General features: G+C 40.3%; 3 protein-coding genes and 1 pseudogene across 3 annotated transcripts; 1 reads left to right on the top strand and 3 right to left on the bottom strand.

Annotated features, from left to right (window-relative positions):
* Window positions 1–618: 618 nt before the first annotated feature.
* On the bottom strand, window positions 619–5876 carry LOC110043443 (IQ domain-containing protein K-like). Its single transcript, XM_089290193.1, has 7 exons — window positions 5435–5876; window positions 4034–4131; window positions 3861–3913; window positions 2762–2839; window positions 2081–2165; window positions 1675–1731; window positions 619–1060 (listed from the first exon to the last, which is right to left on the bottom strand). Exons 1-7 carry the CDS (start codon window positions 5784–5786, stop codon window positions 971–973), a joined length of 813 nt encoding a protein of 270 aa, XP_089146319.1. The 5' UTR covers window positions 5787–5876; the 3' UTR covers window positions 619–970.
* Window positions 5877–8529: 2653 nt separating this feature from the next.
* On the top strand, window positions 8530–11412 carry LOC110043464 (extracellular calcium-sensing receptor-like). Its single transcript, XM_089290688.1, has one exon. The coding sequence runs from the start codon at window positions 8678–8680 to the stop codon at window positions 11207–11209; it is 2532 nt and encodes an 843-aa protein (XP_089146814.1). The 5' UTR covers window positions 8530–8677; the 3' UTR covers window positions 11210–11412.
* A 3414-nt stretch (window positions 11413–14826) lies between these two features.
* On the bottom strand, window positions 14827–16894 carry LOC149112354 (uncharacterized). Its single transcript, XM_089289845.1, has one exon. It carries the CDS (start codon window positions 15449–15451, stop codon window positions 14975–14977), a length of 477 nt encoding a protein of 158 aa, XP_089145971.1. The 5' UTR covers window positions 15452–16894; the 3' UTR covers window positions 14827–14974.
* A 997-nt stretch (window positions 16895–17891) lies between these two features.
* LOC149112353 (uncharacterized) lies at window positions 17892–18344 on the bottom strand (annotated as a pseudogene).
* Window positions 18345–18609: the final 265 nt, after the last annotated feature.

The following is an 18609-nucleotide window of genomic DNA, read 5'->3' as shown; positions in this document are numbered from 1 at the left end:
GCCAGGTATTTGTGTCAGTTCGTAGCAGCTCAAATTGTAGAAATGAGGGAGAAGAGAAGAGAAAATTTTTGTCGAAGTTGTATCTGCTAAACGCAAGTAAACGACAATCGAGCACATGTAAATTTGTAATTCCAATATTGCCACGCACCGAGTGATTGTTTCATTGCAACCATTTGATTGGATGAGTTGCTCATTGTTATTTGGGCGGGAAATTTAAAGTTTTTTAACCGCGCTTTCCATTGAACCAAAAATTCCTGTTTGTATTTCCGAAAATTTCCAGTTCTTAAAAATATTTCCAGAGTTAAGAGGGCAACTTCACGAGCTACACCCAATTTTTCCTACCAGAAATTTCTTTTCCATTGGATTTTCCGTCCCGGAATTTTCCGTTGATTGATTTGCATTTCGGACATCTGTCATTTTCCGGATTTTTCGGAAACTTTCAAGAAACCAGCAACGATTATTCTAACAGATCACAGCAAATATATCCGATGTCATTTTTCCGCCAATTAGCACGTTTCCATCCCTCCTTTGAAGCTCATTCAACGTCATTGCTCACCGCAACGAGTGGAGTCTGGGAACCAGCAAGAGTGTTCTTTTTAGAACAGGTAATGTAACGGATGACGGCTTGCTTTAGTGGTTTATTCCAAAATTTTCTCCATGAAATTTCTAATACAACCCGTTTACACTGTGTCTATGAAATTCTCTAAGCTAAAAATCCAAAAAAGTTCGTGTTTACACCCAATATGGCTAAAACAATATATGTTACAAAGACAAGTTTAAGTCCAATGACAGTATGGCCTTTAATCAAATACGTTGAACTATCAACTGTTTAAATAGCACAGTGAAGTAGTAGTGTATCTGGTCAGACGTCTTACAAACGGCAAGTATGAACCAAGAGAACTTGTCTTATTTGATCGAGTTGCTGTTGATTTGTTTGGTGCTGTGCACTCTGTGTACTCTTCTTCGTTGTTCATTCAAGTTTTTTCTCCTCTTCATCTCCCTCCTCTACGGGATGTTTCTTCCAGAAGTCTTCGACTTTCAAGAAAATATCAACAGCTTCCTACAAAGTAAGATCGTGAGAGAAAACAACGTACATTACAACCTGCGTGGATCGCCTAGCCCCTTCAATAGCTAATAAGAGTAAATTGTTCATAGAAGAAGAATACAACGCTTTAATAAAAGGGCAAAAGTGGTTAAACTATAATATGAAAGTATAGTGTACCAATCCGTTCCATAATGTTTGAGTTCAAACAGGAAAACTTCAAAGTTTCCAAAAACAAATTACATGTAAAATTCACACTGATGACGTAACAGTATTCAAGTACCAGACGTTTTCAAAATGTCACGCAAACTGAGAAAAACGCTCTCGTGCGAATTTAGTGATTCACCTCCAACACAAAGTCATGCAAATCACGAATTACATCTACTTGTTCTACACATCCTTCAGTTAAAATTGTAGTTGTCATCCTCATTATTATCAAGATCATCATCATCATCGACGTCGTCAACATCAGCAACGAGGTGCTTCCTTCACTCGCCGTGAGCAAATGTGACTTCGTTATACCCTTGCTGAAACCTCTCTACAACGGTCAATTAATTCTGCCTCCTGTGTGATCTTTGCAGAGATGTTCTACTCTAGCCTAGAGTTATTTACAGTCCTATCTAGTTCCCTACATTTCTCATTTCTTTTTGATATTCTCTCAACTCTTGGACATCAGGCCGTTTGCGCACCTGGGAGAAAGATAAAATAAATACAAGGAACAATTCACCCAATGTGATAATTAAGGAAATAAAGAAGTTAAGACCATTTACGTAAAATTTGACAGGTGTCTTAAACCATAACAGAAATTTAGAAAACCCAAGATGTCGGCAAGCAGGGCAGGGCCTTTCTTAGACGCGTTGAAAAATAACTGCAGACTTTATGCTTTTTTCTTATTTAAAGCAACACTTGCTTCTCAAAAATAAACTAAGGAAGAAATACATGTCCTGTATTATAGCAACAATATTCTGTAAAATAGAGAAGGAACCCTTCGCGTTTTCATAGCAGAAGGTTTTCTCATACTAGAAGTATAACAAATACCAGATATCCTCTGTAGAAAGACTGAATGATGATAGCAGCTTCTTCATCGCTGAGTAACAGTGATAATGGCAGTGGAGGGCGAGGACTAAAGAAAAGATAGAGTGTATTTTATTCACAAGAATCAAACTTTATGTATTTTGACGCAGACCGAGTGAATTAATATCTGCTCCAGGCTCACTCAGTACATTTACAGTAATTCCAACCATGTTTGAGCCCCGAAGCAAGATGGCATCAGAAACTGTGAAAAGGTCTGTTCACTGGTACAAGATAATTTGGTGTTACCATTCTACATGTACATGCTTGTCTCCAAGCACTTTAACTAAGAAGGCTGTTCAAGCACACCAATGTGTAAAAAGTAGTACCAGGCATGAGGCCAGCACGTGAGACCATGCAACCCAGACATTTAGACTTGAAGGCCCAATATGAAACCTGGCTAGATCCACTCTTTCCATCATTCTTTTCTCTGAGTGCAAGAGTTTAATACATAGATACTCAATTCAACAGCTGGTTGCCTGTTTTTCTCGTTTGTAAGTTTGTTTGTTTGTTTTGTGTTTTCTTCTTGAGTCTTAAATTAAATCCAATCATCTTCACTAAAATAATTACGTACATGTAACCAGCTTAATGTAACAAGCACAGTACTTTGACAATAGCCACTTCAGCTTCATCATACATGTAACTTACTTTTCTGCCAGTATTGTTTGTACAAATGGAATGTCCTCCAGTGTTACATTCGACCGGTCCTTGTATTTAGGGTTGTTTCTATCAACAGAAAAAGTATTTAGAAATTTGAACTGGTATCTTATATGTGAATGAACTGTTAACAGACTTCTTAAAGGACCCATGTCACGGTTTGTGCGTCTTGTGAAGTTTAGCCTAAATTTTTCAAGTTTGTTGATACCGGTAATTGTAATCTGTGTTAATTTTCTCCACAGCTCAGTAAATGTTCCAAATCTGAAGAGAAGGATAAAATCTTGTACCAATGAGAACAGTCAGACACCTTTATCCCCCGACCCCAAAAGGAAACTGGCCCTCACCTCATCACCATCAAGGAGCTACATCATGGTTTGTGCATCTTGAAAAGTTTAGCCTAAATTTTTCAAGTTTGCCCTTTGTAATCCATGTCAATCTTCTCCCATCCTTCACCATCCTTGATCCTTTATGGTTTATTACTATCTCTTTGGAGTTTTTGTATAACTACTATTTTCAGGTTTCCTTTGATTAATTTTGTATGTGGCTAAAATAACTCAAACAATACAGAAAACTGTGACTGAGTTCCTTTATATCCAGCTGAATATTGATCTATTATAGTCATGTGCAGCAAAAGTAAAGCCATCCAGGATTTGAGGAAGGATCTCTTGGTGTGGAATCCAACAAACTAATGTTGACAATTGCATCTCCCATATGTAAGAGTATTAAAAGCTGGCATCCTGCTGGGCATTCTGTTATGAATCACCAGCTATTAATGTTTAGCAGTTTCCAAAAATTGGTAATGGCATACTAGCAGAAGCTATTAACTTAAGGGACTTTCTTCTTACAGTATGTTACTCTCTGGTGGGTGTTGCACTAGGGCAGCCACCTACTTCAAATTTTATTGAAAGTACTGAGTACTCTCGGCTTTTCTACTCATAATTTCTACTTTTTTTCTGTTTTAGAATCAGCTGCATCCTTCAAGACAAAGTGACAGCAAATCACACAAACTATAATCAATTACATGTACATGAAAAATCACAGATACAGATTTTCACTTGTTATTTAATAAAATGAAAGACAAACTGCACACCTGAATAAGTACTCTGTCAGAAAATCACAGGCATTGAATTTTGTTCTTCTTCTCTGTGTGAGCAAAAGTAAGATTACAAGTCAGCACTTTGTGACTCCTCCACTGCTTCCTTTCTTCTTGACACTTCAAGGCAAAAAATAATGCACCACAGACATTATCAATATGAGACAAACCTCAAATACTTTGTTTTCTTTAGCAGCTATCAGCATTTGTTCAATTGCTGGCAAAAGAACTGGAAACATGTAAGCTTCAAGGTATTCTCTTGGGCTACCTGAAAATCAGCAGAAACAGAGCTGGAACACACACAAGAGACTTGATCCCAGGGATGGTGCAACAGGGAAGGTTAAAGTAAATGTACAATTCTTTTAAAAAGTCATTTGACTATTAATGTTTTCAGCCAGTTGCAGGAGCAAATGAGGGCATTAGATCTCACCATTCTATGCCCATGTTTATTCTTCATCTTGAGAAATTCATACCCATTTGGAGACCTTCACACTGAAATACATGTAGGTACCCCTTTTAGGCATGGTGAATAATCCTTCAAAAACCATGGATCTTGCAAAATTTTAATCAAATTTCACGAGTCCTGCAGTCTCAGTTTTTTAAGTAGGTATGTGCACCTCGTAGTCTCAACTTTTTCCTGAAGGCATCTCGCAGTCTAGATTTTATTTTTTGCAAGGCTAAGAAAGTGTCTAAGTCCCAATTTCTGATTTGTTCTTATAAATCTGAATGTCATAGTCCGAACGTCTTGCACTCGCATGTGGAATACTTTGGGGTATTGTAGTTCAAAAGTCAAAGTGTCTCAGGCTCTGGTCTTGTCTTCTTGGAAATTCTTGCATTTACAATTCACCACCCCTCCTTTTGGGCTTGACTTCCCCTTACAGCTGACTCGTCCCCAGTCGTCTCTCAGTGTCGTATTGAAAACCCAATTGACTCTCGCTCCCTGACTCATCCCCAGCCATCTCTCATTCCCTTCAGAGACTCAGAGATGGCTGGGGACGAGTCAGTCCTTACGGTCAATTATATAGGGCGTATCCCTGCATATAGGGGAAACTAATCTGCCACAAAATCACCCCCAACATTTAACTCACTGGTAACCCAAACATGTCTTGCCTAAAAACACAGTTATCCCAGCCAAATCCAGAGTTAGGTACTGTGACCATTAGGTCAAACACAACCTCCCTGTGACTATAGCTACTGCTTGGAGTAAATTAATTCTCACTGTGACACTGTCAGTGGTAATCTTTGCATATGGCCTCATGAATTATTATTACGAATGAAGTTTCTTTCACGCCATCCTTGTCATGTCATGAGCAGTACAAAACTGCAAGCTTAATGAAGCATGGGGATCATATACGTGTACACTCTACAGACATTTTGCCCGCTTAATTGCTAGTCTTCTCCTAGACTTGTACTTCCATGTGGTACTTACTCGTGCAAGCATACAGTAGTTCAACATATTTAATCTATACTTCCCAGCAAATCATCGTGAAAGTGGAAAATAAAATTTTGACAGGATAAGTCCTTGGTACTGTAGTTACTTCTATAAATGACGTTGTGAATGATTTACTCACACTCTTTGGGATCGGGTAATGGCGGAGATTCCTGTTTAGGAGGTGCGGGTTTTCTGTCCAATAAAACGTAACCAAACGTCGCTGGATGATTGATAGAAGGATCAAATTCTGGATACAGAGAAGATCTGGTTGACGTGCCATCTTCTCCCTCGCGGATCTCAGCTACGGAATCAGAAAGTTTATGCCCATAACGACCAAAAAACACAGGCGAACTTTTCGCAGCATCGTAACTGCTTCCCACTGATAACTGCTCCTCCTCTGAATAGTCCCGCTTGCTGCTATTTCGAGCTGCATGAAGTTCTAGCATCTCACTAAATATGGAGGAAGACGGACTACATGGTGCAGGGTACATTTTAAGAGGAATACTTGAAGATTTCTGGACACAAAATTTAGTTTATCTTTCGTCCGCCATTTTTCATCGATGTTGTCAGTGGTAACTGCCGCTGGCCAAAACAGAGTGCGGGCCCAAAAAGATATCTGCAGGTTATCTGTCGGTTATCTGCAGGATGAATTAAAGTTTGTAGGTTATGTAAGACTACGTATAATGTCCCGAGAATATGGCTGTAGCTCTTGTATACCCCTGTAAACCTCTGTTTACCCGTGTATACCCCTGTAAGCCCTTGTATGCCCCTTTTAATCCCTGTATACCACTGTAAACCCTTGTATACCCCTGCAAACCCTTGTATACCCCTGTAAACCTTTGTATGCCCCTTTTAATCTCTGTATACCACTGTAAACCCTTGCATACCCCTGTAAACCCTTCTATATCCCTGTAAACCCCTTTATACCCCTGTAAACCCCTTTACACCCCTGTAAGCCCTTTTATACCTTTGTATACGAAACCCTTGTATACCCATGTAGAACCTTGTATACCCCTGTCAACCCTTGAATACCCCTGTATACCTTTGTTTACCGTTGTATACCCCTGTAAACCACGGTACACCCCTGTAAACGCCTGTATACCCTTGTAAACCCTTGTATACCCCTGTAAACCTTTGTTTACTATTGTATACCCCTGTAAGCCCTTGTACACCACTGCATACCCCTGTAAACCCTTGTATACCCTTGTATACCACTGTAAACCCTTGTATACCCTTGTTATACAGGGGTATACAAGGGTATACAGGGGTTTACAGGGGTATACAAGGGTTTACAGGGGTGTACAGGAGTATACAAGGGTTTGCAGGGGTATACAGAGATTCAAAGGAGTATGCAAGGGTTTACAGGGGTATACGAGGGTATACAAGGGTTTACAGGGGTATACAGGGGTTTACAGGGGTGTACAAGAGTTTACAGGGGTATACAAGGATATACAAGGGTTTACGGGGGTATACAGGGATTTACAGGGGTATTTAAGGGAGTACAGGGGTATACAAGTGTTTACAGGGGTATACAGGGATTTACAGGGGTATACAAGGGTTTATAGTGGTTTACAGGGGTTTACAGGGGTTTACAGGGGTATACAAGGGTTTACAGGGGTATACAAGGGTAAACAAAGGTTTACAGGGGTGTACAAGGGTAAACAAAGGTTTACAGGGGTATCCTAGAGCTACAGCCATATTCTCGGGACATTATACGTAGTCTTACATAAAGTACTAACCTGAATTAAAATATAGAAATCTGAGTTCACCGTCATCTATTTCCAAAGTTAGACCATATAAGAACTTTTTAATTTGTTGGCAAATTTGAAATAACTAGCAAGAAGCTAGCTATAAAGGTTTATAGCTCGCCTGACATTTTGATTGGCAATTATTGTCATAATTGTTTTCTCGCCCACCGAGAGCGGAGGGGCCTGAAGGCGTACTGCACTGGGATTTGTTATTTTTTTCCACTGGGAAAATGAGATTGGGGACACTAGGACTGGGAGTCACAAACCGAAACATAAGACTGGGATCCAGGGGAAAATAGGCTGGAAAGTGGGATTTGGGTAAAATTTGACCTTGAGCAATGGGATTTGATCCCTTCTCCATCCCCTACTCTTCAAGACCCTGTTATTAGAACTGAGCTGTAAACGACCATTTAACTGACAAGTCCTAATGCAGGCTTCTTGAAGAAAGATCAATAAAGAGATGGAGAGAGAAATTGTCTCTCATGTTGTATTTTTAGACAGGAAACATTTTTGTTTTGTTTTTTCAAATGGAATGAAGCTTGCGTCCCATGTTTGCACGAACAATTTAACCAACAGTGCAGATGGACAGTCTTTGGAAGAGCATCTTGATCACAATTACCAACACACGCAAGCCCCAGGAGAAATCTTATTTATTTGAAGGTTCTTTACCCGGTTGACTGTCGGAGAATTTGTCATCCAGGCAGGTTATTGTAAATGGTCTCCTGGTTTGCCTAGCGTGACGTCAGTTGTGGCATAACACCCATTTCATTAGTAGCCCACAAGTGGTCGTTCACCATGATTGATGCAATTAAATGAACAAATTATATTCTATTACTTTTGTGATGTGATGGAAAAAAATTAGGAAGAGGCGAAAAAAATAAAAAGTTTTCAGACGTGGAAGGGGACGCACAATAGCTCAATTCTTCCGTACCAACGTTAATGTTCAAAACGCACCTTATTTTTTTAAAATCATGAGTTTTATTTTAGTTTTTTTTTTTTTTTTTTTTCAGTGTTTTACATTTATCAGCCTTGAACAGCTGGACTAGATGTTTGGCATATAATAACTGCTATTGCTCCCCTAGACTGTCAGCTCTTTTTTTATCATCAGCTAAGCAATTATATAGAAGCATAAGACAATGTTTAAAAGCCCGGAAAAGCACCTGCAAGTTTAACATATAAATTAAAATATCTCAGTGCTGGGAGAAACTCACAATGGTTCACTTCAGAGCATTTAGCGTCAGCTTTATATTTTCATCTGCGATTGCCCTCAGCTGTTCAATTGTAGTAAGAACTCAACGGAATAATCACTAGAACAGTGCTGTCACGGAAAGGTAAATTAATCTAACTAGTCAAGGACATAGAGTCTAGGTAACTGATATCTCTAAAAGCTAGAACAGACAGTTTTAAGTAAAGCAGCTGCTTTTTTTATTCAAAACCACTAAAAGATAAGCAACGATATTTTATTCAAACCAACACGAATTGAAAGTGCTTTCTCGTTGTTACTAGGTCTTCTTCCTCCACTGGAATAGAGTCACGGAGTTAAACGTCAAACGGAGTTATCCTTCGCTCCTGCCTTCGCCTTAATTCTACAGTCCGCTTAGCAGGTCAAAACAACGCCGGAGAAGATTCTGAAGATGATTCCTACCAAGAATTCACTTTGCTATCTAATTTTTTGCTTATGGCTGACGACTGTTGTACAAGCTTCGAACAAGGAAGGCGATTTCATTGTGGGCGGACTTTTCCCCGTTAATTTCCTGGCAACAACAGGACACGGCCCGTGCGGTGACCTCAACACGAAGGGACTGGGTCGCGCATTGTCCATGATTTTCGCCATTCAAAAGCTTAACAGCAATTCAAGCATACTTGAGAATGTAACTCTTGGTTACGATATAAGAGCTTACTGCGAAAGTGCTATAGAGGCCACACACCTGACTTACGACCTGGTAAAGGAAAGGTGCTGCAGGAACACTGCGAAAGCAAAAATGGGAAATAACTCGATCGTGGGACTAATAGGACCGGAAGAATCTTCCACCGCCCTTGCCATCGGTGGATTTCTCGAAATTTTCAATGTCTCAGGCATTAGTGGTTCAACAACGAGCCCGGAGCTGAGTTCGAATCTGAACAATTTCTATCGAACAGTGCCATCCGATACCTTTCGAGTAAAAGCCATGGCCGACATCATAGAGCACTTCAATTGGAGCTATGTAGCCGCTGTTGGCATCTATGATTCCTATGGGCGAAGTGGCGTGTGGGGGCTAGTCGAAGAGGCCGGGAGACGAAATAACTCCTTCTGTATCGCCATGACAGAACTCATAACCAGTGATTTTTCGCGTATTAATGGCGTCGTTACAAAGTTAAGGTGGCGTGAAAATATCAAAGTGGTCGTGTTGTGGACTTACGGGGCCGTTCAAAGAATGTTCTTTCGGGAAGTTAACAGACAAAACCTCTCTGGAAGAGTTTGGATTCTTAGCGAAGTAACTTTCTCATCAAATGAGAACTACTTTCCGCACTCGGGTCTTTCTCCTCTTCACGGGTCCATAGCATTCCAACCTCACAATTTCGACGACGGTGGATTCCTGCAACATCTGAAAACTTTACTTGCAAATGAAGCGAATGAGCCGAACTTTCCGGGATTGTGGAGCCAGGTATTGGCGCTGAAAAAGGACTGCGAGGCTCAAAATAACAAAGACCAAGACAAATTATGTCTTCAGGAAGTTGTTGATGACATGTACAGCTCCTATATTCCATACATTATGGACGCTGTGTATTCCGTAGGACAGGCTCTCAGTATGTTAATACAGGATATCGATATCCGGAAAAAACTTGCCGATGTCAATGTCGACAGTATGAAAGCGCTTCTTTCCAAAGTTAACTTTGTTGGACTGACAGGAGAAATAAATTTCGATGGATTTGGCGATAGGAGATCTGCGGTGTACGACATTGTCAATTTCCAACAAGTGCAAGAAGCTGAAGCCAAGCGATTAAACCAAGTTATTGTTGGAAAATGGGACTCTGGAGACGGGTTACACTTACACGAAAAAATTCTTTGGAATAATCAAAACGGACGGCCTCCAAAATCTGAATGCTCTGAGCAGTGCTCAGCGGGAACAAGAAAATCCACCACCTCGCCCTGTTGTTGGAGGTGCTTTCCCTGTCCCCGCGGTACGGTCAACACGATTCCAGGAGCTGAAAGCTGTGTTGAGTGTCCCAGAGAAAAACGCGCCAATGAGGTGAAAACAGCGTGTGTTGATTTGCCTTTAGCCAATTTAAGTTACTCCAGTGCAGGAGGAATTTCGATTCTCGCATTTAGCGTTGTGGGAATCATCGTTGCGCTCTTTTCATTCGCTGTATTTTGCAAATTTTGGAACACTCCTATTGTCAAGGCATGCAACAGGGAACTTAGCCTCGCTCTCCTAGCAGTCATTATCTCATTGTTATCCATTGCGTTGGTTAATCTCTTTGAACCTACAAGCACAATTTGTAAGATCATTTATCCATGGCGCTTCCTAACTTACAACCTTTGTCTTTCTATCGTGTTGGTAAAAGTCTTGGGCATTTCTTTTGCCTTCAAAGTTCCAGCCGTCACGACCGAAGTGCTCGGTTTTGCGATCAGTTCTCTTACCAATCGAATGCAAGCGGTGATAGTAATAACTCTGCACATTTTGCTGCTATTTATTTTACTACCATGGTTTCTTCTTGATCCACCGGTCATTACCCAACACATATATCCAGAACAATCTATTTTTATTGAATGCAAGGCATATAACTTGTCATCTGGTAAAACCCTCTTTATGCTTACGACTACTTTCATTTTCGTTCAAATGTTACTTTCCGCTTTTTGTTCCTTCAAGGTTAGGAACATCCCAGAAAACTTTAGTGAGGCCAAGCGAATAGCATTCTCTTTGTACATATTGTTATTTTCAATACTAGCTTATTATCCGATAGAGTTTTCGACGCATGGATGGTACGTCACTGTCGTCGACTGTGTGACGTCACTGTTGAGTGCTTATGGCTTCCTTTGTTGCGTATTTTTGCCCAAAATGTATATCCTTCTCTTTAGGCCGGAGCTGAACACTTCTGCTAGCGTGGGTCAAGAGGTAACTCAATTCTCGTTTAGAACAAGTATTATACACGTTAATCCCGCATTTGATAGCTCCGCCCAATAAGGGCACAGATAAACACTGAGTAATTTTGTCAATCTTAAACTTGGAGAACGTTCTTTACAATCGTTTTTAGCTGATCACAGAATGCTATGTTGTATAACTGAAGCTAACTCAGAAAGGAAGGCCGATGTGTTCTCCTTTGGCTTGTATTATATATCTTTTCATTTTGTGTATTAGAATCGGTATATTACATATATTCAAAGAGATCAGAAAAAAAGTCGTTGTTCTCTCGTTTGTTTGTTCTATAATTTATTTATCAATTATTGTGCCCTTTCGTGGAGGGGAACGACATATCGGCGCGGAACAGATGATGTAAAACCTAGTAATTTGGCCTGAAGAATAATTATAAATGGGTCATTTTGTTAAGGATGGGGACAAATTAAGGTGGCTTATTACAGTTTTTCGGAGACTCAGTAGCGCGCGTTATGATTGCCAGCCATACCTCAGTATTAATCGCGCGTGCAAGAATATTAATAGGGGGCTTTAGATTGGACAACGAGTACGAGATTGAATACGAGTACGATTTTCGTTGTTCAAACCAATGACGTTTCCAGAGCCCTAATTCTTCATGCTGGTTTTAGGCAGAGAGGATAGCTCATGGGATGAGATGGGTATGTGATGTGATAATGTGGAGACCTGCAAACGTGAATTGAAATGTCAATTTCGTAGTCAATCTCGCACTCGTACTCAAATCTTAAGTCCCCTATGACACAAGTAACCCTAAGAAAAAACGAAAACCACTTCAGCGCTTGAAATTAAGGCGTTAAATCGCTTCGGTATACGCAGCAATAGTTTCAAACTCAGTTCAAACATGTGTTAAAGCCTAGGGTCCAAAAATATGACAAAAAAAAGCTCGATAAACAACCGGTAAAAGAGCTCTAATTTACTCTTGCTTTCTTGCACGCGATACATGGCGTCTCAAAGCCAGTCTTTGATCGAGGATTGCTCGAAAACCTACCGTACAACCCATGCTGAAATTTTCACAGTTATTTGTAGGGACGAATCACGTTTAAAGCCAAAATTTTAAAAAAATCTGTAAAACCAATTTTGAGCTATTATTGATTTCACATTTTCTTAGTTTGCGAAAAATCTGTCGGACAGATGCATGAATGTTAAATCAGAGCCAATTGCTTCTCCCTGAAATTTTGAGGCGGGGTCATATGGGTAGATTTTTAGAAAAACGTGATTTAACCTGCTAGTGCCCAGTCTCTCCTTAGCTACTCGGTCGTTCATTTTGGCCGATTGTTGACGTTTAATTGTTCAAGTTTCATATAGAATGGTAGAAGACTTAAGAAAACAGTAAACAGAGAAAGGAAAAACATCTTGGAACATTTTTCAAAAGAGTTAGAAGTTGGGCTGTTATAATCCATCAAAACTGTAGTAAGCCACCTTAAATGGGCTTACTGACAAGGCGTTTGTCCGATAAAAAGCATATTTCACCTGGCAATCAATTGCCTTTCCAAATTAAAACTTCCCTTTATTCAACACAAAGGGTCCTTTGAAAATCAATAAGACTAATGTCCACCGTGTCATCAAAAACACGATTGGAACTCCAGACTCATGGTGCCATGGATTGCCAATTCATTTTCAGGCAATCAAGGAAAACAAATTAAACCCGCTCTTTATATTAGCTAGAAAACTAAGACCATCATTCATATCTTCAAATTATCGACTTATTAGACAACTAATATCAAAAGATTTTGTGGCCTTAGGTGTCCTACGGGGCCCGATGAGGATAACAACAAAAATACCAACGGCTTTTGGAGTCGAATTAACTCCCAGGGCTATTGGGAAAAGTCTCAACAGAAACTGAAAACTGTGGTCTCGGTTCTTGCAATTGCCTTTGAAACACAGCTAAATCGAAAGCCAAAATGATATCTATCTCTGCTTAAGAGCAGGTAATAGATATGCCAATAAAGCATTTTTACAATCAATATTGACTCCACCGTCCCCGACAATTAAACGTATTTTAATGATCCTACACAAAGCCCGCCAGGCTGAAATTGTTTCATATTCATCTGAAAATTAAAAACAACTGGCTGTTTGACGTATAATCATCAGTTAAGAAGAACTCAGACTCTTTCCGTCTTTTTGACAATTTAGCCGATTATGCAAAACAAATTAAAGGAATATGGAATAGTGGAACATGGAAATTTTCGTCAGTAACATAATATAGGAAACTATATTCTAACAACCAACAAAACGAACGGGAAGTTGCCGTCATATTATATCATAACCAGCTGGAGTCATAATTAAGGAAAATGAAAAAAAGGTAAACAAATTATTGAAACTTTACGCAAATGAAGGGACGTTAATGTGGAGACGGATTTTGACCGGATATGACTTCCAAGTTGATAGACTTGCCTGTTAAAAACTTTTCAAACTCCCTTCCGCTTCTTTCATTCTCCCTCCAGAAAAGGTAACAGAATCAACATTTTAGGTAGCTCAGGTTCCTTTCAAAGAGTAAATCTTAATGCACATCACTGAACGAAAAAGGTCTAGAATTGTTTGGTTAATCACCCTCACCAGTGCAAAAGGTTGACTCAAATACTGGAATGTTTAGGAGTAGAAAAGCGCGCCTATCTACGTGACCACAAGGCGGCCTTCGCTTGTTTAACTCGCTGTAATATGTGAATCAAGGCTTTACAGGAAGCATCTATAGGACAAAGAGCATTATCCGTCATAATACTTCATATCTGCTCAGTAGTTCGCTCTCAAAACAGGTGAAACGTAACCTAACAAATCAAGGCAACAATTCTTAATGTTGATACAGTCCTAGATAACTCTAAAACAAAATTCAACTATAAACCCATTTTCTCGTGCTGGATGCGGGTTTCTTCTTTTACGCGCCCTTCGCGCGGTTGCATTTTTCCCGCGCTTGCATTGAGGACTGGCTTGAGGTCAGACCGTTTTCCCGCGCTTGCTATCATGAGTTGTATGTTCTCCCGTGCTTAACTTCCGTTCTTACCAAATCGATAAATATGAAAAGGTACAATTGTACTGAACATAAAGTTTCGCCCTTTGTTTCATTTTGGAGGATAACTTTTAGCCTGGAAGCAAGAGTCGCTTTGGGTCACTCGCGCAAGTGGCGAAGCCAAGAAGCTCCAAGAGGACAAGTGACGAACGGCGCGAGCTGGCAAGACGCGCACGTGAAAAAACAGATTTTAAATCAATTTACTCTAAGGCTGAGGAGAAAATGAACTCTGTATTCAATTCACTGAGTTTAAAAGACAGCGAAAACATTCTACTGTTGCTGAACAAGTCGCTTGTTCAGGCTCAAAAGTTTTAGAAATCATGTGGTGAGTTATCAAAATGTAAAATGCATTAGGGGAGCCAGCTAGCCGCGTAGTATCGAACACGCGCAGTTCCAAAGTGTCGTAGCCATTTAGCTACATAGCCAAGCTGCTCAGCTGAGAGGCCCCATAGTCTTAAAGCGTTGGAGTCACCTAGTAGCTTAGGTACGTAACCGCAAAGGCTAGTATCCGTGCATCCATACAGGTGCATGGAGATGTAGCCTACCGAACCATAGCTACCTAACCGTAGCTGTACATAATTTTTGCAGCAACTCGCTTGAACATGTTAAATTACCACTTTATTATTCTACATCTCTTTTTAACTTAGTTTATAAGTACGATAGTCAGCATTTGAATGACTTTATAATTATTATTTAAGCTGTTCGCAGTTCATAACCTGTCTCATGAATCGTCATTTCATTATTGTCCTCTTGGTTATGGTTAAAGTTTCTTCAAACGTATTCATTATATTGATTCAGAAAAAGAATGGTTTTGTCATTTTAAACAACGCATAAGCTGCTACACTGTCAAACACCAAGGCGCAACCAATCTTGATATAGCGACAAACTCGAGCACTTGTGGTGTATTTTAAAGCGTTTTGTGCTGCATCAGGTATTTTGTCTTCCTGCGCATGCGGCGTCTTGTACTTGTCTTGCTCTTTAGATCTCTCAATCTTTTCATTCATCTCTTTTACAGCTGAGTACAGCTTAGCTTGTGTTTCAGCATCTTTCCTTACTATATCCTTTTCTGCTTTGGCTTTCAACTTGAACCATTCTATATCAGCCTTTGCTTGTTCACACATTTCTTCAACATTGTCCAAGTCATCAAAGTACATATCGACTCGTTTTTCGAGTTCGTAAAACTGTCGTTGCAATCTTTCAATAGAGCTTTCTTTTTCACCAGGCGTACGACACACAGATTCCAGCTTGTGTTTTACAGTGGTAGAATCCATTTTGCTTGTCTTCACTCTTATCAGGCCTTCTTTATTGATCGCAAGTCTTATGCGCTCAAGTTTGCTAGTAAGCGAAAAGACTTTACTTTTTGGAAGTGACGTAACAATTGAGTTGTGCTCTTTGTCAAGAAAGCACGCGCTTCTTGAGAATGATCGCGCGCGCACCTCATAACCGGTCCAGTCCCAGAGCTCCCCTTTCCCCGCCCTATATAGTGGTTAAACCCACGCGGGCGAAAAGAAAGTCCACCATAACTTTTCCGCTTGTGCTCAGAACGCCGCTTTTTTTCCCAAATCGGGGCAAACCCATATCTGGAAGTAGTTTCAAGATTCAGCTTGAAGCGCAATTTTCTCAATTATGTAAGCGTTTCAGACAAGGAAGAATATGATAAGAAATTTTTGTGGAGTGAAGGCAAATTTAAAATTTGGATTTCGTCGCTTGAGAGTTTTCTCATGCGAAGGCACACATTTAACCTTGATTGATCCCAGCTCTTGGGTAGTGGCTACTTCATTGTTCCTCTACTTTACAAACTACGTTATTCCCTTTTTTCTTACAGCACAAACAAACGTGCCGCGAAGAATTAGGTAAGGGTAAAGTCTGCATGCGAGCCAAGTGGCCCATCAGGCCGGAGCTTATCCCGGTTTCTGTAGCATGAAGCGACTAGGAGTATTTCTACTTCCCCCTGGATGGGATGCTAGTCCATCGCAGGGTAACCCCCAGCATTAAGTTCGCCGGTACCCATTTATACACCTGGGTGGAGAGAGGCACTGTGAGAGTAAAGTGTCTTGCCCAAGAACACAACACAATGTCCCCGGCCAGGGCTCGAACCCGGACCGCTCGATCCGGAGACGAGCGCACTAACCATGAGGCCACCGCGCCTCCCAAGCCGCGAAGAATTAGCGGCGAAAGATGGTTTGCAATAGTTGTCGTAGTTATTTTCCAGATATTTTCCAGCGTCTCTTTTTTCTCCAATTTTCGTGACAATAACGGCGAGTTTTGGAAAACCCTTTCTTGACGAGCACTGAAATCCTACAGTAATTTTCATATATTGTCTTCCGCCGTTGGAGTTTCCATGATTGTTCCTTTTCCGCAATGGCTGAAAAATCAAGTTCCCGAGTACGCGCGACTTGGCACGCGTATTGTTCGTGCTGTTTACATCAAATCAGAAGGTTGGGGTCTAGTAATTTTTGATTGGCTCGTCCTTAGCATGCGCATTTAAGTTATCCTGAACTCTCCTTTCGTCCGCCTGGGTTCATCCCTATATAGGGCGAAGAAAAGGAGAGTTCAAGCACTGGACTACGAAGCAGTAGAAAAAATTACCCTCTAAGAAGTGGGTTGGCTCTGGGTAGCATACGCCTACTATACTGTAGCCTCCTACACAGAGGCTCTCTGGCTCGTCACGCAATCTTCCTCCCGCGAGGAGCCCAAAGTGCGTCACCCGTAGGAGGCTAGCCTACGTCTTGAGTCACTATCCATTTGTTTCAGCGTTTGTGGATCCGGCGATTGTAACTCTTAATTGCCTCATGCTTATTACAAGGATAATTTTAAAGAAAGAACCACAAAACACACAACGTAACGATTTTACCTGAACTCGAAACAAGATGCAACTGGTACAAAGCGCGGGAGTCGAGTCAAGATCTTTGGCTATCATATTGTTCCTGACTGGTTGGAGGAACAACGCTGTTAACCAAATTGCGCTTTTCACTGTATAGATATTTATCTAAAGGATAACGTTTACCATCGTTATAATTTTAACGAACTGCGCAGCCTTCTTGTGTCAGAAATATTTTGTTCAATGTGGAGGTCTCTATAATTCTCGGCTTTATTTTATTTTTGCCGTTACGCTCCATTTTCGTATTTTAGGAACGTTTGTTCCTCCTTTGACACTCCCATTGCCAACAAACCTGGTAATTGTTATCTTCCCAAGATGCAATGTCTTAATATTGTAATGTAATGCAAAAACAGAACAAAATGAAAAACTCTTGCTCGAGAAATAATTAAAGAGTTTAAGAAATGAAGCCATTTCGTGACTTTGTAGCCCAGTTCTGCAAGACACCTTTAATTATGATATTTTCACAATTAATTTAGGCTCCAAAGAATAAGAAAGAAGGAAGCACGAAGTAATGTCAACGTACCTTACGAGTAGAATTAGTAACGTTACTGAACAGGAAAATCAAAAAAGTCCTCTTTTTTCCAAATAGAGAGCTCTGTGTTGCTGTAGGAAATAATTAAGCAAAAATAATTTTATTTGTATATACTGTTATCATTAATTTTCCGGGAAGCATTCAAAAGACTGCGAACTTTGACCATATATTACAGTAGTTACAATTTACAGGGATTTACATTTACTTATAAAACTGTTCGCGGTTCACAATCTCTGTCATCCTTTGTCTCCTCGTTGAATTGTCCTGTTAATTGTCAGTAAAAATTCTTCAAAGGTTTTCAGAAAAAGAATGGTTTTGTAATTTTAAACAGCGCATAAGCTGCTACACTGTCAAATACCAAGGCCCAACCAATCTTGATATAGCGGTACACTCGAGCACTTGTGTCTTAAAGCTTCTGGCACTCTGTCTTCCTGCGCATGCACTTTCGTATCTTTCTCTTTCATTTTCTTCACCTTTTCGTTAAGCTCTTTAACGGCTGAGTACAGCTTAGCTTGCATTTCTGCATCTTTCTTCACTATCTCCTTTTCCACTTTGGCTTTCAGCTGGAACCTGTCTATATCAGCCTTTGCTTGCTCGCACAAGTCTGCCACATTGTCCAAGTCATCAATGTACTTATCGACTCCTTTCTCGAGTTCCTGAAGTTGTCTTTGCAATCTGTCAATACAGCTTCCCTTTTATCAGGTAAACTCCGCGTAGATTCCAGCTGGTTCTTAACAGGGGAAGAAACCATTTTGCTTTTCTTTGCTTTATTCAAATGCTTTTTACTAATATGCAGATTTGTACGCTTTAGTTTGCTACCAAGCGGAAACTTTTCTGCTCTCTGATAGTGACGTAACAATTGCATTGCCATCTTTGTTGAAAAAGCGCGCGCTCATTAAAAAAGACTGCGCGTGCACGTCATTTGCTCGGGAAACGTGTTAATCTGAACCCAGATCTCCCACGGTAAGAGAGAGATCAGGGTACGAGATTAGACAAGTATTACTTTGGTTGTGCAA

This window comes from Orbicella faveolata, unplaced genomic scaffold, assembly GCF_042242905.1.
Source record: "Orbicella faveolata isolate gen_17 unplaced genomic scaffold, um_ofav_v1 contig_2, whole genome shotgun sequence".
Lineage (NCBI taxonomy): Eukaryota > Metazoa > Cnidaria > Anthozoa > Scleractinia > Merulinidae > Orbicella > Orbicella faveolata.
Note: the sequence above shows the minus strand (reverse complement) of the source record. Positions and strands in the feature narration are given on the sequence as shown.

Bases quoted from the DNA above. Each gene is read 5' to 3' on its own strand.
- LOC110043443 (XM_089290193.1), bottom strand. From the start codon at position 5,786: ATGTACCCTGCACCATGTAGTCCGTCTTCCTCCATATTTAGTGAGATG. The intron at 2,840-3,860 runs GTGTGCAGTTTG...TTCTGTTGATAG, and splicing joins CTGACAGAGTACTTATTCAG to AAACAACCCTAAATACAAGG. The intron at 2,166-2,761 runs GTAAGTTACATG...TCTTTTCTTTAG, and splicing joins CAAACAATACTGGCAGAAAA to TCCTCGCCCTCCACTGCCAT.
- LOC110043464 (XM_089290688.1), top strand. From the start codon at position 8,678: ATGATTCCTACCAAGAATTCACTTTGCTATCTAATTTTTTGCTTATGG.
- LOC149112354 (XM_089289845.1), bottom strand. From the start codon at position 15,451: ATGGATTCTACCACTGTAAAACACAAGCTGGAATCTGTGTGTCGTACG.